This window comes from Haliaeetus leucocephalus, unplaced genomic scaffold, assembly GCF_000737465.1.
Source record: "Haliaeetus leucocephalus isolate CR32 unplaced genomic scaffold, Haliaeetus_leucocephalus-4.0 Scaffold517, whole genome shotgun sequence".
In the NCBI taxonomy this organism is placed as follows: domain Eukaryota; kingdom Metazoa; phylum Chordata; class Aves; order Accipitriformes; family Accipitridae; genus Haliaeetus; species Haliaeetus leucocephalus.
Window position 1 is genome coordinate 1,483,204 of NW_010972953.1, and position 21,272 is coordinate 1,504,475.

Sequence of the window (21,272 nt, forward strand, 5' to 3'; positions counted from 1 at the left end):
CGCCCGCCCCAACCGCCGGAAGTCCCGCCCCCGCACGCCGGACTAGCCCGCATTTTTTTCCGGGGAGGGGGAAGGCGGTGCTTCCGGGAAGGAGGCGGGACCGGAAGGGGCCGGTGCCGCCGCGGCGAAGGCGGGAACCGGCGCGAATCGCTCCGACACGGAGCGGGGCGAGTCCGTCAGTCACCGGCGGAGAGCGGGTCCGAGCGGGAGGGAGCGGGCGGCTGACCGCGCCCCGGGACCCCGGGCCCGCACCCGCCGCCTTCGCCGGTGAGGGCCGGACGCGAAAGCAGAGGGCCGGGGCTCTTCCCCGCGGCCCGAGGGAGGAGGCTTTTCGACTGCGGCTGGAAACCGTCACGGCGGCCTTCCTCCTCTCCGCCGTCCTCCTCCTCTTCCTTACAGCCCGCCGAACGCGGGCCGCGGCGCTGGTTGCGCACGGCGGCTTCTCGCAGTTGTAGCCCAGTCCTGAATAAATTTCGTCGCCCCTTTTTTTTTTTTTTTTAAATCCTCACCAAACCTACCAGAAAAAAAACAGCGCCTCGGCCTTAGTCACGCTCGGGAACGTAGCGCTCTCGCCAGTTATTTATTTCCCCCTTTACAGGACGCGGCGACGCGCTGGACGGGAGCTCCGGCAGCTGCCGGCACGTTCCGCGCGCGCTGCCAGGAACGCTGGCGGAACACGCGGGTTTCTTCCTCTGCGCCGAAACATCTGGTAACGCGCGGCATGTATCGTCTGCGGCTGCGGCGCTAAGGTGACTGACTGGAGAGGACCCTGCGAAAGGGCGCTGCGAGAACACGGAGGGGAGAGCTGCAGACCGGGCTGGCAGGAGGGCGAAGCGCAGAGCAAGGCAACTGTAGGCAAGGCTAAAAGACTAAACGCTGCTGCAGATGACGAGGGCGCGCATGTGAATATGCCGCCTTCCTCCCGCAAGGCTTTAAAACGGCCTTCTCGGGGAGCGAGATGTAAAGACATCTTACAAGTGTACACTCAACTGATTAAAAGAACTGATAACTAAATGCACATTATCCTTCGACATTCCCGTAACAACCAAAGGATTGACATCAGGCTCATGTTTATTTTTCCCATTTGCAGATAAGTAGCTAGGGTTGATGAGAAGAATAAAGACTATGATTCTCTACATCAGTGTAAATTCAGAGCATTTGTCTGCCCTTTTCTCAGTTTTTGGCAGTGTTTTTAACAATGTTTAGTACCACTTTGTTAGAGATTTGCCAGCAAACAACCGGAGGGTGAAATGAGCAAAACAATGTGTGCACGTGGGGAAGCGATTCAGATGTACCAGGCTCGGCTCAGCACTAGGTCAGGCAGTGGCACCCTTATCTCCATTTCCTCTGCCCCCAAAAGATCATTTTTTGGTAAGAACAGTACATTGAGACTTGTCCAAGCAGGTCTGAACCTGCTACTCATTATGAAGAAATAACGTCACCTCTCCTAGTGATGAGAAGGGCACTCCCCCAGATAAACTGCTGAGCAGGTACCGAAGACCTGGAACTTTGGGCCAGCAGAAGAGGAGTTTGAGATTCATAATCCAGATGTCAGAAATCATCATTAGGAATGACCATCCTGGAGACTGCCAGCTAAATTAATCTTTACAAGTGTAAATTTAGTTATCAGGTAAGCTATACAGTAAGGATTCTAAAACCATGCAAATTAAAAATAAACTACTAGAATATTTCCTTAACCGAAATCCTGAGAGTGAAGGGGAAATGTGATCACCAAGATCAAGCAGATATGGCGGAGGGAGACATCTCCGCAAAATGCACAAACCTTAGAGGCGTGCAAGCACTTCTGGTTCTGCAGCTTAGGCAGGCCACTGTAATCAGAACCAAGGGCCAGGGCTCAAATGCCAATCTAACATTTGAAACCAAGGAGTCCGACCTGTTTTCCAGGACTTCAGACCCAGCTGCACAAGGCACAATTTTCTGTTACACCTCTCTCACAAAAACAGCCCCCTTGAAACTGCAAAAGAAGATTTCTGTTACGTAGCAGGATTCATTTTTAAAAAGGTGATGTAATCTTAAAACCAGCAGGAGGATGTGTGCAGAATCTGTACAGATGCTCAGTTCGGTACAATACATTCTGCGTGCTACAGTTCAAGTAAATTAGCTAGCAAGTACATGTATGCCATTACCAAGCACTTCCTTAAAATTGCTTAGCATTATTCAAAAACCCAGTTACAGCTCAACTGCTAAATAATTCATCGTCTAAAGGTATGTCAATACACCTTTGCAAAGTAAAGCACAAGCAGAACCAAAGAATTCAGAGGATGGCAAACAACCTCCAGTTTTGGACCCTAAGACACAACATGAGCTGTTGGCATTGGAGAGGACTATGACGTTTGCAAGGAATTCCAAAGCTGGAAAATGTTAACATGATGCAGTACCAAAACTTAGAGGATCAACTTTAACCCCAATCCAAAAGGAGTCCGAAATCCATCCTTAAAGCATCTTGGAGCCACCGGCCTTTTTAGCCCCCAAAGCACACAATGTAGCTGGAGAAACAGCATGTTTTGATGTACGCTTCTGCTATCTAATAACCCAAGGAGCTCAAATTAAGTCAGTTCTCAAACGGATGACATTTTAATAAAAAGTGGAATTGGCTACCATATTCCAAGAAGTTTTAAGCACATACTTGTTTGCTTAAGTGTTTCTCTCATTAAACTGAAATCTGGAAAGTGAGGGGTTTTGGATCCTCCACAGTATCTGATGCAATTCAGCTACAGTCAGCATTTCACTGTTTGTCCCCAAGCCTTTCGCGAGTGAACGGCCAGGACTGCATGTACCTTCCCCACGCAATCTGACTCAGGAGTGTCACCCCAACATGTTCACATTGCTTTTATTTAGGTCTTCTGCCAACAGTTACAGGGTAACAGATACTTGGGACTGCAAAGTCAAAGTTGCAAGCAAAAATCAGGACCAAGGCAAAAAAAAAAAAAAATCCACAAAGGCAATCAAATCAAATATAAATACAATGTTCTGGAGCTCTTTAATCATACCGTTTTCTTTAATAAAGAGGTGGTTACGATCTTACAGTATTTTCTTTTGGCCTAATCCAAGGATTTTGTTACTCTTTACCAGTCTTAATTCCACGCATACAAAAAAAAAACCCCAACCTGATATTCAACCTTTAAAATATAAGCCATATTTTCTTAATAAAATAAGTTTTGTGCTGCTGCTTGTTTAGTAAGTACTGTACATCAACTGTTCACGTCTATTTAACAAATGGACCATACAGAGTTCAAGCTAAAGCAAAAAAAAAAAACCCACAAGAAAAATAACAACCCAAACAGAGTGTCTTGTAAACACCCTATGTACAGTTCAACACTTGCTTGTATAAAGGAGGTATGAAAGGGGCTAGAAATTGAACACAAAAGCACTGGAGTCCCGTAAATTTTCTTTCACAACTATTGAAGTGCAAATCACTCAGGCAAGATATGAATTTCACTTGTTTATTGCTGTCCTGCTGTCTGGCTTCCCTTCCTGAAAGAATCACATTCTTTTATTTCACACTGATTTTCCAAGAAGAAAACCTTCCGCGAGGCAACGTTGAATGCTTGGGCTTTTTGACACTAAAACATCAGGTCGTACACTTGCGAATACCAGAACACCCTGACCGCCCCTGGAAGCTCTGGGGAGAAGGCTGCTCTGCCCTCTCGCCCCCGTTATGTTCAGATGTGAGATAAGGGAAACAAACAGCATTCAACAACTGACAGGCAAATGAAAGTTATTCCTCTTCCCACAAAACTGCATGCACCTGGCGATGTTTCCAGTTGCAGAAGGAACACGTGCGCATGGAGAAGGCAGAGACTCGGGAGCCATTCGGGATGTCCGTGTGGGGTTTGTGCCTAACTACAAATCCTGATAAGTATCTGGGTTAACACCTATCCGCTATGGGTAGCAAAACGCACAGCACCTCAACATGCAGTTACTCATTTGCATCTCGGACAAGAAAAGGGTAGAAATGCTGAATGCTGGAGCCGCGTAGAAGGTACAGTGCATAGTCCATTATAGAAAACATGCGGGTAACTCAAACCCCTTCTAAATTTCTTCAAAATGGAAATAGGGTTTCAAGGGCACAGCAGCTACTGAGTTTGGCTTTTTTATTTATTCAAAACCATGAAAACCCAACGCAGAGGGTGAAATAAGGGCAGAATACGATCTGCAAGTCAACAGCTGAGAGTTTCAGAAGCTGTGAAGCTTTTGTGTAGTTAAAATTGCTGTTAAAAGTAGGTGCTACATCAGCAAGTCTTCATTCATAGTTTTCTATGAACAGCCACCTTACAAATGAGTGCAAATCTTAAAGGTCCATTTTACATTTCAAGTCTCAAGGTTAAAAAAAATTGTTACAGAGCAACAAGCTGTTTCTGTAAATGCCCACGCTATCTCTTTTCAAATGGTTAAAAATGGCACGTGCTATGCCACAGCTACTAAAAGACATTTCAGAATTCTAGACCCAACTAAAACACTAAAATAAAAACTAGAAACCAAAATACCTTTGCCCCTCGCTGCAGAACAGCAGCCAGGGGCTTTCCATTGTAATGCTGGTGAACAAACTGATTTGCAGAGAGAACCTTGACCTTAACCGCGATTTGATTCTTAGCGAGGGGCTTTCTAACACAAGGTGAGCGGGTACAGCCCCTCTGAGATCATTTTGCTTTCAATGAACACAAGCCAGAGTTCTGAGGATGAGATGGAGAGGTGCTGAATTTGTGTCACTATGCAGGCACTTGTGTATAGGAATGTAGGCTTCTCATGTTGACACTTAGTGTTGATGCATTCCCTACTCTCTAAAAGCCTTCCTAAGAGTTCACTACCCTACTGACCATGAATAGTTCCTGGTCTCCTCTCTGTCACCTTGCAGATATACAGCAGTGGAGGTTGACACAAGGTGCAAAGGAGAATATGAACCAAATACTGTAGTCTTGAGGAAAAAAAGGACTGTGCTAAACGTAGGATCTTCACAAAACGTGACATCAGTGGGCTCAGCACTTAGTTTGCATAGCATATTGATGTCTTCATTTTTCACAAACATGTTGCCCAAAAAGAAAACAGGTAGAGCGAATTCCCGGTGTTAGGACAGATCAATGGGCCAACATGACCAATGTGGTTTTCATGAAGGCAAGGCAAGTTTAAACATCAGAAAGTACAAAACAAAAAGGTGTGCTTCTATCCACGTGTACTGACAAGGGGCAGTGCTTGTGGTGGATCTGCCTTGGAAATGCGTTCACGTTTGGCAGTAAAATGATAACAGAGCTCTTCCCTTTAAGAGCTTGGTAGGAGTGTGCGTGTCATTTTTTTCTCTTGAAGGAAGCACTGTGCACACTTTCATATAAAAAACCCAGATAATCTGCCCACATGATACTGGTAATGAGTTGCTACTACTGCCCCACTGTGCATAACGGTCATTCTGTGCAGCAAAATGAGTCTGAAAAGCAGTCACTATGTTACTGTTGGGAAAAAGGCTTTTTTCCTGTTACAAACACAGATCAGTAGGAGTTTCCCCCATGACAATAACAAGGATTTCATCATTCTGACTAAGGAACAAATCTGGTGTGCTTTCAGAATAAAAAACCCTGTGCATGAGATCAGCGATACCATGACACGAAGAGCAGCAAAACCTAGCAGCAGAGAGGGTGACAGTTTGGAGGTGCTGGAGTTGGGGTACGCGGTACTTCGGAAAGCAGCCGACCCAGGCAGACATGTGCTGAATGCACATGGGAGACGGGCGCTGAGGAGTACCTGGCGCTGCATGGACTGCAGTTGGTAACACTCATCGGACAGGAAACGTTAGAAATCTCTGGTGTGAGCGCACAGCCTCAGGAAGTGCGGTGATGTAAACTCTGAGAATGTTAATGACTTGTGTATTTTGGCAACAGACTCAGTATCGTATAAAAATAATGTTTAGTAAAAAAATCCCGGTGTCCATCATAAAAATTCAGGAAAAAAAAAAGAGAAAAAAAATTGATAGCGATTTCCGTCCTCATGGGATGAAGATGCCCCCATTTGTCAGAAACAGTTTTAAATAACAAGTAGTACATTGGAAACAAAAATGGGTCAGCAGCCATTAAACGTGTCCTATATGAAAGTGCACATCTTTCAATGGAGTTTAACCACCATGAGGTCATGATCTAACACAAACTGCAACTTAGGACCGTAGAAATTAACTCCTTCCGATGGAAATATGGACCACCATCAAGACAAGATTACTATTTTCCTTACAAGATTAAAAACATTGAAATTTTGCAGCATCATAGTAAGGCACTCACCCATGGAAAAGTCTGTGACTGTTGCTTCAAATGGCAGCAGCTAACTAGCTTTTAACACAAGGAAGACAGTTTTCAGTTCTGAGCTAAGTGCTAGGGTGCCTTACATTATATGGGGGGAATTATTCGGGGGCGGGGAACTGTTAGTGTTAGAATTCTCCTATAAACTAGTTGTTTTTCCCCTTAACCCATTAAAGCATCTCATATTCTAAAATATTAGTTTTATAAATCTAGTCTTCTGTTTTAAGGCTCTAAAAATCCCCTCCCCCCAACCCCCAGAAAAAATACCTACCAGCGCCTGGTGGGCAACGGAGGACCAAATCCGCCATTTCACAGTCAGGAGTCTATAGTATTGCATCTTAAAAATGAAAACCTGCTTCCGCCTCCTGGGAGTTTTATCCCTTCCTTGAATGCCTTCATGTGTTTGGTCAGGTCAAAATTTTGCAAAGCCAGAAAAATTAAAAAAATAATCATCAGTCTCTTCCAATCCTACAAAGGTGTTGGATCTTTCTGTCCCATGGTGCTGGTCTCCTGCCTCGAATCGACGCTGCCTGCCCTGCAGTGATTTCTCATTGGAAAAAAAACAAGGTGTCCCAATGCTTCCTCTTTTGTATGGCTCCTACAAATCTGAAAGCTTTCTTGAGTGAGGTAACAAAAGTTAGGCTTTCAAGCAAAGTACATGGTACGTAAAGTGTCCTGATGAACCTGCACAGCCTTCGCCAAGGCCTGGGGGTCTCTGCCGTTGCTCTGTCCAGATATATGGCTGCCCTCACCACTGAAAATCAAGGAAATCACTGCATAATTATTTCGTATTTCCCCCCGGGAACACTGAGAAACCCCCTTGGAGATCAGGGTCCGCAAGCGCTGGCAGCACAGGAAGGCATCTCACCACAGCGTACAGGGATGCTGTGCATGCTGGTGACCATGCCTGGCACTGCCGAGACTCCGGCACCTCGAGGTGGCTGCTAACGCTCAGACACCCCAGGGATGCTCCTCCAGGCCAGGGATGAGCTCAGGATGGGATTTAACCTTCCTTTACCCCCAGTTCCCCTCTAGAGCTGGGACCTAAGAGGAAGCAGCTATGTGCGAGTCTCCCCCTGCAGAAAGGGCCTGCTGCAGCGCTGCTCTAACACAGGCACTTTCAAACACCAAGGCAGGGTGCTCATGCCCCCTGCCCATCCCTGGGGTCTGCCCTCCCGGGGCCATGGGCAGAGCCCCCTCACCTGTCATGCTCCTTGTCCACAAGATGGTACCGTGCTCTGAATGCCACCAGCCGGGCGTAGTACGCCGGAGCTGGGATGGAGACTGAGCGGGTGCAGCGCACGTAGGTATGGCACAGCTGGTACGTGAGGATCTGCAGTTCATCCGCGGTGAACCGGTTGTCATCCCAGAGCACATAGTAATGGGATGGCCGGCTCGTACCCTGGGAAGGAGAGGGGGCAGTCTGAGAGGTGCTGCCTGCACCCAGACGCAGGCAGCTGCCTCACATCCTGATCAGACCCTCCCTGATCAAACCAACCTGGCAGACAGCATGGGCAGCACTGCGAGGCAGCAAAGCCCTTTGCACTGAGGTGCAAGCCAGCATTAACCCCGCTGCCCCACGCCCAGGCACTGCTGGTGCTTCTGCGCTGCCATCCCTGGCTCCCAACGCTGCACAGCCCACTGCATCACGTATCGCACCGGCTGCCCCCCAAACTGGGCCAGCTCCCCACTGTCCTTGCGGGGGGAGAGGAAGCCAAAAAGCCTCCCTTGTGGAAGCAGCTGTAGATTAAATGAGTGCAATTTTTTCAGTACGGTTTCTGACTAATCTTGGCTGCCTGAAGAAAGGCAGCTGCAAAGCAAGCCGCCTGCTCCAGGGACGGCTGGCCCCAGTTCTCCCGCCCACGGCCAGACAACAGGTCCCTGCTGACAATCAGGCACCCCAGCGAGCCTGGCACGCTCAGACACCAGCTGACAAGCTGCTGAATTGGCCACTCTGAAGGAGGAAAATCTCGTAGGAGAGATCCTTGGCTCCAGGAGAGAAATTGAGTACGTGCCACATAACGCAGCAGCAGTGCCGTCCCAGCACCTGCTCGCCAAACCACCGCAATGGCAGCTTGGATTGAACTGCCCACGTCTCTGGAGGGAGGCTATGACAGGTCTGGGTCAGATGCACAAGAGCGCAATCTGCAACAACAGCCGAAGAAAACCAGCAGCCTCACAACAGCCAGCTCCACAGTGTGGTACCTGAATGCCTGCATGACTGCACAGGTAGAAGTCGAACTCAAAGGGGTGGGTGATATTTGTATCCACTGTTGTTCCTGCTGGGATGTTCCCACTCTTCCCAATCTACAGGGAATAGAAAGAGAGATCCAAGCACTGCAGAGTTCGGTTATTTCCAGCTGCCCAGAGCACCCTCTGTAACACACCTGCCCTGCATCAGGCCCTCGGCGCAGAGACCCCATTTCAGCATCTCAGTTTGAGAGCACCATGCAGAGCTGCTCCCCAAGTGCCTGTTAAGGGGGGACAGAAGCAGCTCATGCTGCTCTGCTCCCTGCCCGAATAGGCTTGCTGGCATTTTCTGCAAGCATCAGCACCAGGCATGTCGTGGAGCTACAGCAAACAGCATCAGAAGGAAAGCAGGCAGGGTGAGGGCTGTGCACTGGCCCACCCTACTGCAGAAATGAGGATTAAGTGAGCAACACTCCAGGGATCTCTGCAGAGTGTACACTAGAGCCTCTGCCAGGAGATACTGGGGCTTTTGCACCCTGATCAAAAACTGTCCTCCATTCCCAAGATTAAATCTTCATGGTCAGGTAGAGCCAGAGTCTGATTAGACTAGATCTAACCACTAAATTTAGAGCAAATCTAGGAAAAAGCTACAGCAATCGATGTTACAGCACAGCACACATGAACAAGCTGTGAGCAAGCAAGGGGTTATTCATCCTGTCACGTCAGCAGCTACAGCTATCACCAAAACAACAGATGTTTTCAAGCTGACAGAGGCTATTTCAAGAGAGTCACCAGGATCATCAGCACCCAGTAACTCATAATAACAGCAAACAGCTGTCTGGGTTTCTAGAAGCAGCCTAATCCGCATGGATGCGGGAGTCAACCGAGCAGCACATTTCATTCAAGAAAGAGCTCTCTGCCTGCCAGCGGTGAGCTTTCCCCTCGGCAAAGTCAGGGCTGGCTCCTCCTAAGGGCCAGGGATGAATCAGCCGCCTCTGGCCCCGGCACCCCACAGTGCTCACCCTCTCGTTCTTGTCTGCACAGAAGAGACGGGTGTGATGCCTTTTCTGGACGACAATGTAGGTGATGCCAGGCTGGTAATCCTTTTCCAGTTTGATGCAGGCATCTCGGATTGCTAGGAGCTCGTAATGAAGGATCTGGAGAGACAAGGGCATGCAGAGTGAGGGGACACACCGGCACCCAGCTGTCCCTGTGCACCCTCAGGAAACCCTGCGGGAACTGGTGCAGCCCCGCTGACCAACAGGGATCCAAGGGGTCCTCACCTGTGGGAGCTGCCCCTCGGGAACACCGTCACGGTAGAAGATGATCCTGGTGGGTTTGAAGCGGGTGGATTTGTAGAACTGGATGAGAAGCTCCCTCACCATGTAGGACAAGTCCTCGATGATTTCCTGGCGAGGACGCTGCACGCGCACTGTGGCACAGTACCGGCTGGGGTGGGCGTCCATGCTGCCCACAACCTGCAGTGACAGAGACAGGCCAGGCTCATGCGTTACAATGGGAAAGGATGGAGGAGATGTGGGACATTCCCAGCCTCCACTTGCTTCCAACACCCACAGCTGGCAGTGGGCAGAGCACCTGAGCTCACAGATCGGGAGATGGGACAGCAAATACTGTACTGGCAACAAGTGCCCAAAAGGGACATCCCTGCTTGCAGCCACATCCCATTTTCACACTCTGCCGTGCTCTTTGCAACGTTTATGGGAATTTCCAGCAAGACAACTTGGCTGGTGCCACTGAGCGACGTGGCTGTGGGGACTGTTGCTGCTCTGCCCCTGCTTTGCTCCTCCTGCCCAACAGCAGCGGTGCAAGGGGGGAGTGGGGCTGCCCTTTCCGCCTGCCTAAGCCCTTCTCCCTCCATCCCTCACTCAAAAGGTTTTTGGCTTCCACAAAGGACTGCGTGACTCCGAACACCGCTCTGCTGTTTTTGTCAGGGCAATGACATCCCCAGGGTACAAAATCCCACCCGCAGGTGCAATGCCGCTGCTGTAACAGCTGCTGCTGAGCTCTATATGACAGCAACACCAGGGAGCTCTGCTGTCGGCCAGTCCTTACCCCTCCGACTGCGACACAACTGCCCTGCCCACCCCGGGCTGCCTGGAGACCCTCTGCCCAAAATGTGACTGAAGCAGGTCAATGTTTGCACAGAGCATTTGACAGCATCACATCCCTACGCCTGCCCTCGCTCGGCCGCAGGCAGTGGAGCTGCCCCAGACGGCTGTGGTCTGCCCCGACAGCACTGCCGCCTCCAGAGGACACAGCGGGGTTGTGTCACCGCACGGCAGCTATCGAGCGGGGAGTTCCCATCGCAGCTGGGTGCTCTAGAGGGGAGACCTCAAAGACGTCAGGGCAAAGAGGCCGAGAGCAGTCGGGCTCACCTGTGACGCAGGGCTGGGGGTGCAGCGTGAGTCACAGGCGTCAAAGCAGGTGCTGGCCCATGCTGGGAGACAAATGCCCAGCTGCTCCGCTGCACTGCGTGGTCCGTGTCTCCCCGAACGCAAGGGAAAGCATGGCAGACCCCACGTCCTCAGTGGCGTTGAGCCTGCTGCCCCTGCCCTCAGCAACAGTTTCACTTTTGGTTTGCAAATGGAGCTCTAGGGTCTGGGCTGCACCACGGGAGCTGATGTGTGCAACAGAAATGTTTCCTTTGGCTTCAGCCACAGACCCCCTTCTATTGTCTAATTAACAACACACCAAGGACAAGATCAAGGCCATCTAAAGGCTCCACCCTTCTTCTCCCCTGCAGCTTCAAAAAAAGCTTTCATAAAAATTAAGAAAAAAAACCCTCAGTGGTCCTGCACAAAAAAACACAGAAGGTGTTTCAGAGGGGAAGTGTTGCCGCCAGGAAACAGACTGTTCTGTCCCACCCACACCTACAGCAAACAGCCAAAAGCATTTCCCAACGCCTTCTAATTAAGAAAAAAACACTCCTCCAAAGATGCATTTGCATGCCAAGGAAAACCTGAGCTATGAGTCCTGGAAAGTTAAGAACTTAATAGGAAAACGCTGACGTGCTTAATTAAAACAGACGCTACAAGAACCCTACACTCTTCTTCACTGCAACGGGCACAAGGCAACATCTTAGAGCCTGACGAGGGGTGCAAGCTGCCACCCAACCTCACCAGCATGCGAGCGGCACTTCACTCGATGGATGCTCCTTATTCATTTGAGGTGAAGGCAAATCCTCCTCCCCAAAAGGCTCAGAAGAAGCCCAGTCACCCCGGCTTCCCCCACTGTCTACAAAACTCCAGCTCTCCCGCCTGGGGAAGGTCCCTCACAGGGCTGCACTGAAGGACCGAGATGCCCAGCGATGACTCCGGCAAGCGCAGCAGCCGCACTGAGCTCCCTGCACACCCTGTCCAACAGCGCTCACGGGGTCCAGCACATCACGAGCCCCATCTGCTGGCAGCTGCCAGCTCTCCCCGCGACTCCCCAAAACCATAGCTCCTCTGCAGAGAGGCGGGAGGGGATCGGGGACCCACAGCCACAAGAGTGGGATCAAAACACCCGATAGGGCATGGGGCCACTCTGAGAAGTTTCACCATGGGGACAGTAGTGGCACAGCCCCTTTACGGACACACGAGTCCTGTTCAGCTCCTGCGTTCCTGCAGGGCTCTCGGGCACCAAGCCTGGCCCCTGACAGGGAACTTACAGCTGTTATGGAGGGTTTCTTCCCATCTCCTGCCGGCGGGTGAGTGACATCAGCCCCGAGGAAGATCACTGGCTGCTGAAAGACGGCAGAGCTGGTGGGAGAGAAGAGAAAGCAACAGTCAGCCTTTCAGGGCCATCTCAGGGTGATGCACAGCCCAATGGAGGTGAGCAGATCACACAGAGGACGTCTCCCGACCTCCAGGCTCTGGCCTGGGCATATCAACAGCTCATTCCAGGTGAGACAGGCTGCAACCCCCCATTTCAAAGAGCTACTTTATGCAGCTGCCCACACGACCCCTCTTCCCCAGGAAAAGCCAGGCAGGCAGCACTGCCAGTGACTTGGGAAACAAGCCCCAAATATGTGAGAGGCAGCGGCCGTACGAACCGCTGGTGAGGCACAAGGATGTTGTTGATCCCGCCAAGCTTGACGTTGATCTTGAGGCAGAGGTTGGAAAGGGTCTGTGGGGAGGTTTTCACCACGTTCTTGACCTGGACACACTGCGTGGCCATTCCCAGGAGGGTGTCCCCAACGCGCTTCACCTCAGCTGCGGGCAAAGGAAGCAGATGAACACGTGGCAATCGGCAATGCACCGCTTCCAGCAGCATCCTCGGAAACGGGGAAAGAAATCACCGCGGGAGGAGCAGAGCCAGCCCTGCCGAGCCAGAGCAAAGCCCCTCTCCTCTCCCCGCTCACCCCTGCCCCAGACGCACCATAGACCGGTGTTTTCCCTGGCAGGATGACAATGATGAGCTGAAGTCCTGAATAGGTGTTCTTGAGGTGTCGAAACATGGGCTCCACACTGTCTGCACCCTGGGCGTATTTACAGAAACAGGGCTGGCCTTGGATCGGCATCCCTGCATCCTTGGAGATCTTGCGCAGCTGGTCTGTAAAGTTCCTGTGCCCGGGAGGAGAAGCAGTGAGCCCTGAGCCCTTCCGCACGGCAGCTCTGCCACGAACCCCAGCCACCGAGCAAGGTGCAGGGACCCGCGGCTGGAGTGCTGCGGCACAGGACAGACGGGGACATCGTGGCACTGCGCCTGCGGTTTTACAGCATCCAGCAAGCGCATGGCGTGGGAAACACAAGACCAATACGTGTTAGAGCTGAATCGTCCCCTCTTGGTGCCCTCTTACCCAGGTACTGACTCTTCCTGAAGTGATGGAGCTGTGAGCCGTTCTCCGTTAGAAAGCTGGAGAAGCGGGGAGCAGACCTGCTTGATTTCCAGGTGATTTGCAAAGTTGATGCAAGCCTTCACTTACCAAACCGGACAAAGTGCTCAGCCACACTCTGGATTTTTGGACTGTCAAGGATAAATTTGATGCAGGGAGAGCCAGAGGGAGTGCAGGGCTCCCAGCTCTGCCCCAAAGGGGTCACAGGAGGAGTGCGGTGTCACTCCCACCTCCACCCACTCATTGCAGACGTAGAGACTTTGAGCTGCTCCAAACCATCCCAAACATTAACCGTGCCAAACACCCAGAAGAGGCACAGAAAATGCTCACCTCAATGCATCCACTCTCAGTTAGGAGAAACCCAAGTCCCCAGCAGAATCCAAAACCAAGGTGACCATTTCCCTAAGTCAAATAAACTGTCCCTGCTCTGTGTCACTTTGCTACTGAAGCAGAGAGTCTCTAAGCTACCAAAGCTTTTCAAAAAGCCTAAGACTTCTCTGTAATAAAAACCTGGGGCAAGTCAGGATGCTTCCTACATGAATTATATTATTTCAGAAAGGGTATTGGGGAAACTTTTAATTAAATATCCCTCACAACCCCATCTCTCTGAGGAGACTCAGCTGAGAAGAGTTCAATACAGCCTTAGGGCTGGCAGTATCCAATCACAATACTGCAGCTACCTGATGCAAAGAGCAGATCGAGGAGAGTGTGACTGTCAGCTCACATCTGCTGGAGTGCCGATGTGCTCACTCTAACCTGGCAGGCTTTGCGATGGCTCAGGGATTGTGTGCAGCCAGGATAAACAGTCAGGCACTCTGGATAAACTAGCAGAAACAAGACTGAACACCCAGTCTGAACCTGGATTGAATTTGTACCACAAGCAATTCAGCTGTGTGCAGATCCAGTATTAGCAATGAAGGACGTGCAGCCCCAGGCTGGGAGCAGCAGGGTGGCCGCACCACGAGCCACGGCTCCCCCGGCTCACCCCACCCACGCAGGCTGCCCCTTTCCTTACTTCAGCACCTCCTCTCGACACTGCTTCTGCGGGGCAAAGCAAGCAATCGCCCAGACTTTGATCTCAATGCCGTTGTAGAACTGCTTCCCTCGCATGTCCCACACGCCTTGGTTGGGAGTTGCAATGGCCCGGTTCTGCAAGGCAAACAGACAGTCAGAGCGCTGCCGTGTCCTGCCCAGCCCCACGCCGGCAGGCCCCGGGGAGCACCCGCACATGCCGTGCTTGTGCTCCCCACCACAAAGCTGCATGCCCTCGCCAGAGTCAACTCCCTGCGCTGCCAGGGTCTGCTGCGGCGCTCGGCGGTGGGCAATTTACAATCTCAGTTCCTCAACAGTGATGGAAAATTCACCCGAGCTGCCTTACCCTGAGCATCCCTCTTCCCTTCAGCTCACTTTTTTTGCCATCAAATGACTCTTGGCTACAACTTTCAGAACAGTTATATTGCCAAAAAACGAAAAAACCCAAACCCCAGGCACTCTGATAACCTACAAGCTCAAAGCTCTAACCTACAAATGTGAAGGTAGCAAAAGTTTTGTTCAGAAACAGCATTTTCTGGTGTGAAAACATCTCTCTGCACAATGCAGCTCAACACCCAGGCAGTGCAGCCCTGCTTACCCTGCCTCCATACTGCAGGATGGGCGCTGGCAGGACCCTCCCCGTCACCTCTGTCATGTCATCCTTCACCTTGATCCCAAACTCCTGAATGTACGGATCCAGGTTGTAGCTGGCGTTCTTCATCTGCAGAGGGAAGGAAGGGCCATGGGAGGGAGTGAGACCTAACTGCTGCATCCCACACAGCTTCAGCTGGCTGGGAAACACGGGCACCTAAAGTCATGTTCTCTACAGAGCTGAAGTCATTCCATAAGGGGAGGGCAAGTAGTTTAACACAAAGGGCCAAACCCTGTCCTCCAAACTTACCCACAGGGGACCCGATTTTTCAATGCACTGACCAATGCAACCAAGAGCAGAGCCTGCTTCTGAGATTTAAGGCTTCAGTGGTAAGGTTCAGACTGGCAAGAGACTGTTATCAAGAGTCGCAGAAGGAATATCAAACATCCCCAGCTTCGGAAGCCCAGAGACATCAGTTTGGGTAACAAGAGCACCATTAACCAGCTCCTGCCTGGCTGCTGGCAGAGCTGGGTTCCCCTGGCTCACCCCAGGCTGACCTGCAGACAGAGTTCCCGTACCGCAGCCCCACAACACACAGTCCCCACGTACACCCAGAGCCGGTGTCATTTCTCTAATTTGTTTTCCTATTTTTAGTTCCAGCTCCCTTTGGGTCAGGTTCCATCAGCGCGAGGACCTGAATTTGCTGCACACGAGTTTCCACGGTCACTTTTAGCTGGGCTCCTCTATGCAAGTGTCCGTTACAGACATGCAGGTGTCTCTGACTGGGGATTCAGTGAGAAGAGGGGGATAAACACAAGCCATTAACCCCACCAGCATCTTCTGAGCAGGTCGCAGCTCTCCAGCACAGAGCAGCTAAGGAGCAGGACCACAACAAGGTTCATCACAGATAAGACACCATAACCTGCCATCAGAGCCACAGCCCCGATACTGTCCCTCCCACCCCTCCCCAGGGACTCGTGCCACGTACCAGGCGACTGATTTCCTCCTGCCTGTCTGGGGCAGACCTGGCTGTTGCTTTTATCATGGTTGACGTTTGATTGTCTGTGAGCTTCTTGATGCACCGCTGGCCTGCCACGATGTTGCACACCTGCACGGCAGGGGAGAGACAGCAGCCATGTGTTAGGGACAGGGGAGACATGGGGGACTGTGGCTGAGCTGTCCCATGCGCACGGCACACGGGCCCTGCAGTCAGCCCCAAACCAGAGGTGCTGAGCCTGCAGCTGCAAGAAAATGGCATTTTTACAGCATGGTCTCCTCCCTCGCTTACTAGAAGCGGCTCTTGACAGGTCAACATTGAGGCAACTAGTGCCCACAACACATTAGCTGCAGAATAATGTCATGCATCTGCCAGCAAAGGCCACTTGCCTTTACTTTGCATGGTGCCCAAAAGCCGGGGTGCCCAGCAGTGCAGAGCCAACACTCACCTCCAAGGGCAGGTATGTGTGCTTCTGCTCCTGGCCAACCTGGAGACAGGGTAGGTGGGGGTATTTCAGCTGCAAGTTGTATTTCTGCTTAAAGTACTGAGCCACTGTGCACTCCACTGTCTGACCGCTCTCCAGCTGCAGGGGAAACCTGGCAGAAGCAGGACACGAAGGATGCACCTACTCAAAACACACACTTCCAGACCTCAAGCACTACCTACTCTGGCTGGGAAGAGAGGGAACTGGCAGGCTCCCACTCTGAGCTACCATAAAAGAAAATAAAAAGCACAACAGTGGTATTTTCAGAAATCGAGTCAGGAATACTCTGACCCCAGTGTGGGACTGAGGTCCCATAAATAAAGCTCTCCCTCACTAATCCAGCTAATCAGGGCAAATGTTTATTGCAGGACATGCCACGCATGCCACTGTCAGGTACATAAATACAGCACACTGGCACTTAGGAGGACTTCTGTGCTTGGTGCCCTCCCTGGGAGCTGAGCTGAGCTCCAGGGAAAGGTTAACCAGCCTCTCCTGGTACAGGGCAGTGGCTCTGGAGTAGGCAGAGCACGGGGGGGGCAGGAGGGGTACATCTCCTTTCAAAACCACAGGAAAAAAAGATTAAACTTTCTGGCGGCAGGGCTGAGGGGAGCCGTGCTGTCCATAGCCGGAGTGCGTGATACCCAGCCTCACCCAGCACCAGCTGTTCCCGGCTCCATAAAGAGCTCTGTGAAAATGAAGAATTGACCCGATATTCTTTATGGAGCCAAAATTAGACAGGAGAGCCAGCATGAACACCCTGGTGAGGTGTCACATTCCTCCTGCGCTCGCCAAGGCCCAGGGCTGGGACCCAAGGATGCTGGAGCACAGGGGAAGCGGGGTGCACATCGTGACAGGCTCATGAACCCCAGTGAGATACACCTGGAGATGGGGTTGTGTGACAAGGAAATGTGGCTGTGGTGACATAGGTGCCCCAACTTCAGTGGGGGCTCTGAAGTCTGACAGCGCCGGCCTGAGTGTGCACTGCTAGTTTGGTATCAGGCAAGCATGAGCCAAAATTTCTTGCTGTGGGGTTTTTTTGGTTGTTTTTTGAGGGGATTGGTTTTTGGTTTTTTGTTTTTTTTTTTTACTGTTGGCAAAATTTCCAGAAACATCACAGAAACTTGGGGGGAGGTGGACAGCCTGAAAAACATTCCACCCTCCCCTCCAGCTCCACTCAGCAAGCACCCAGCAGAGAGCACAAGCACAGCCCCTCCTGCCCCAGCACTGTCTCCTCCGCTGCATGCACGGGGAGGTCTGGAAGGTCTGCCTGCTTTCCCCCCAGCCTCTGCCTCAAACCTTGTTTTGCTTCCAAGTCTCCCTGGAGGCAATTCCCAGGGCAAACCCCAGTGACGAGCCCTGGAAAAACCCATGGGCTGTGGTGCTGAGGGCACCCCCTCCATGGCGCTGCAGCCCCCGTCCACGGGGACTGTGGGGAACAGGGCAGCCCCCGACACGGAGGGGTGCCCAGGCCCAGCCTGCTCCCAGGCACATGCAAATAATTTCAAGGCAGGGAATTGCTTTATCCCCTGACAAAGCTTCTGCTTTGGCAGTGTCTATTTTAAGAAAGAAGAAAACCAAACTCGGAGGTAAAAACTAGGACAATTCCTGGCATGCTAACTCCCGCCCGCTGCGGCACGCTGCCTGCCAGACAAAGCATCCTCTGCACTCCCACCCTCCTCTGCATCCCGCTCGCCTTCACCGCGCATGACATGGAGCTGCGCGAGCTGCTGCGCCCAAAACCCCTGCAGAGCCCCAAACACATCCCCTTTTGCCATCACAGGCTGGAGTTTCCCTTCCAGCTCTCCCTAACGACACCAGCAGCTGCTAAAAAGGAGAACAGCTCGGATTTTTCCAAGGGCATCTTCCCACCCGCCTTACGTCTGGTGGCTGGCCGGCCGCCTGGTAACGTTACACACACGGTATTTCCTCTTCATCTGCCCGCAGTGGGTAACCTCGACTTTCAGACCTGATGCAAGACAGGGAGACACAGCAGAGTCACTGGAAAGGAGGGAGCAATTCTCCTTTGCCCAACTTCCCCGGGACACCACCAATATCTCCCTTAAATAATTAACTGCTTGCAGAGCAGGTATGCTTGCAGATGCCCTGTGAAGTGCACAAGGGAGGCAATGGTGCCCCAGGAGACATTTTAAATGAGCAACTCCTGTACCCCACACCTCGCTGCAGGGGCTGGGTGGGAGACAAGCCACGGTCGGTGTCTGAGTCAGTGCCTGGCTGGGGACAGGTCCCCAGCGCTCCCCGGGGGCTCTACCTTTGATCTCCTTGGTGAAACGCACTCTCTGCGAGTCCGTCAGGGGCTTCGGCTGCTCGTCGATGTTCCGGATGTCCAGCACCTCGCACATGAACTCGATTACGGGCTGGGCTTTGTAGAACGCGGTGGCCGACACTGCGGGACAGATACCACAATGCGTCTATGGTCTCTCCCAACAGACGGACCTGGCCCAAAAGCCATCCGGATCCAGCCTCCCCACACACACCCAGCCCCACCACTGCATTCCCCAAAATGAAAAATACATCACCATCAATGTTGAGCATCATCTTCCACATGGCAGGCCTGACCGACTGGTGGAAACCAAACCAGACCTCCCTGCCACCTCCCAGGGGATGGTAGTAGCCTTCGGGAGGGGAGAAGAAGGAGCGGCCAACGGGAGTGTACCTGCGAACCAGGGCAAAATGTGTCAAACGGCACATGCCAGTCCCACCACCAGTGACTGTGAAGCACCCCTCGCCCCTCTGAGCTGCCGCTCGCCCTGCCGGCTGCATCACCCCGTTTATTTCTATTGCGAGAGCATCCACAGCAATTGCACCGAGCTGCACGGCCACCTCCTCCCAAAGACCGTCAAGGCCAGTCCCAGCCCCAAAAGCCTGCCAAGGGCAGCCGGTCCCCTCCCTGGCATGCTCGGTGCTTGCAGCACAGCCCCTGCCACTGCTAGCACCCACCCGCCATGCTGCCCCTTGGAGCAGGTACCTCATGGAAGCCAGGTGCCTCATGGCAACATCCAGCGCCTGGACAGACTCCAGGGGGACAGGGATCTGCCCGCTGACCAGGGCCTCGTGCAGCATGCGCCAGCTCACGATGGCCATCCATTTGATGGAGACCTTAAATATCCTGTCCTTGCCTTCCCCTGGGATCGTCACCTCAAAGTCAACCTGGGTGCAGAAGGGAGGGAAACGATCACGCCATCCCCGCAGGCACAAGGGGAGGAGGTCGTTTTTAGCTGGTCCTTCCCAGGCAGGAGGCAGGTCGCGCTGCCTGCACAGGGCTTGCCACCCCCTCTTACCCGCTCGTTTCCAATGGGTAAGGCTGTGACAGTGTAGATGTTCTTCTTCCCATCGTAGACTGGCTTTCGGTCACCAAAGATCTGCGGTTTGAAGTGCTGTACCATGTACTCCACGACTTCCCTACGCAGGCAAGCAGGACAAGAAGGAGGGGCAGGGGGAGAGAAAGGCGAGGTTCGTTTTGCCGGTTTCTTTACAGCCCACCACCTCCTGCGAGCTGCCCTGTCCCCAGCCTCCTGACTCGGGCACTTCTGAGCCACAGGACACCAAAGAGCAGAGCCGAGTCCCACCCCGGGCAAGAGGACCCCTGGACAAGCAGCCACGCGCCTTGCCCCCGCAGCTCAGTACATCGGCTTTGGCAGAGTGAGTTTACATGGCATGAAGGAATGCGCACCCGCCGGAGCTGGCCGCAAACCCACCGCGCATGCCGGGAGGGTGAGAGGGAACGACTCACTGCCCACGGCCGCCGAAAGCATGTGCAGCATCTGCTCACCGGCCTTCGGGGTGCAGAGCTATCCAGGCTGCCGGGGCAGGAAAGGAAGGGCAGCGAATAGGACATCAAAAAGAAAAACAAAGAAAAGTACGCGATGGCCTGAGGTCTGGGCTTGCTATTTTTAAATATGGGATTGTTGCCAAAATAGCACAGCTTTGAAGAAGCAGGGGACTGTGCTGAGGTTCAGGACCTCTGAGGCTGTCAGGGGCAGGAACCAACGCTGCTGCACAACCACGGCTGGTGGGATCCAACCACCCACAGATGCTGGGCAGCGCTGTGACCCCTGCCACTATGTCACCCTGATGGCTTCCACTGGTGAAGAGAGAGACAGGCACTTATGGAGCCTCCACAAGGAAACTGGAAGCAGGGAACGAGTGCCGAAACCTCTAATACTTGCCTTACCTGTTGACTCTGCGCGGACATTTGTCGGGTTTGATATCCACTTCATAATGATACACATCAATCTTGGGAATGTCCACTTCAAAGTAGTTGGCCAAGAGCTTGATGGGCTTCCCAACAGTTCCTATCCCGGGCCGACGCGGCGCTTGAAACACCTGCTGCAATGGTGGCAGGTATGCGCCTGCAGCTGCAGGGAGAGAAAAGGGGTCAGAAGGGCTGGGAGAAACCCCATGCCCAGACAGACAGACAACACAGAGTCACAGCGCTCTCTGTCACCGCATCCCGAACCAGGAGGTCTCCCGCTACTCATGCTCCTGGCAGGAGGTGGCAGTGGCAGAATTCAGACCAGCACAGCTGGAAGCAACTTCCTTGGGCATCATCCGGCAAGTGGCAACCGAGCATCAAAGTGCAGTCGCCAAGCCCTCCGCTCTGCTGTGCAGCCACCAGCTGTGCAGTTGTCAAACCATCCACCGGCAGATAAATAATCTCTGCTTTGCCTTAGGGAAAGGAACTCGTCCGGGACCACACATGGCAGCAGTACAGGTCTTCAGGGGACAAGGGACTCCCACCGCCTGTCCTGACCACGGGCACACCCATGTCCTGGCATACACCACGATACCCATAACTCAATTCCCTGACCAGATGCGGGGAC

General features: G+C 52.5%; 1 protein-coding gene across 2 annotated transcripts; it reads right to left on the reverse strand.

Annotated features, from left to right (window-relative positions):
- Positions 1 to 2,840: 2,840 nt before the first annotated feature.
- AGO1 (argonaute RISC catalytic component 1) lies at positions 2,841 to 20,805 on the reverse strand. Of its 2 annotated transcripts, XM_010575980.1 has the most exons (19): positions 20,624 to 20,733; positions 19,731 to 19,851; positions 19,418 to 19,599; positions 18,969 to 19,105; positions 18,701 to 18,835; positions 18,310 to 18,397; positions 16,396 to 16,543; positions 15,939 to 16,058; positions 14,957 to 15,079; positions 14,342 to 14,475; positions 12,870 to 13,054; positions 12,544 to 12,703; positions 12,160 to 12,250; positions 9,773 to 9,967; positions 9,512 to 9,646; positions 8,505 to 8,606; positions 7,502 to 7,701; positions 6,571 to 7,053; positions 2,841 to 6,329 (listed from the first exon to the last, which is right to left on the reverse strand). In XM_010575980.1, the coding sequence occupies exons 2-18, from the start codon at positions 19,833 to 19,835 to the stop codon at positions 6,945 to 6,947; spliced, it is 2,349 nt and encodes a 782-aa protein (XP_010574282.1). In that variant the 5' UTR covers positions 19,836 to 19,851; positions 20,624 to 20,733; the 3' UTR covers positions 2,841 to 6,329; positions 6,571 to 6,944. The 2 variants fall into 2 exon arrangements, with proteins under 2 accessions (XP_010574282.1, XP_010574283.1); XM_010575981.1 differs by having other exon boundaries at positions 2,841 to 7,053; positions 20,624 to 20,805.
- Between the last annotated feature and the right edge of the window lie 467 nt (positions 20,806 to 21,272).

Bases quoted from the DNA above. Each gene is read 5' to 3' on its own strand.
- AGO1 (XM_010575981.1), bottom strand. From the start codon at position 19,835: ATGGTACAGCACTTCAAACCGCAGATCTTTGGTGACCGAAAGCCAGTC. The intron at 16,059-16,395 runs GTGAGTGTTGGC...CCTGCCGTGCAG, and splicing joins ACACATACCTGCCCTTGGAG to GTGTGCAACATCGTGGCAGG. The intron at 15,080-15,938 runs GTACGTGGCACG...TTCCCTCTGCAG, and splicing joins AGGAGGAAATCAGTCGCCTG to ATGAAGAACGCCAGCTACAA.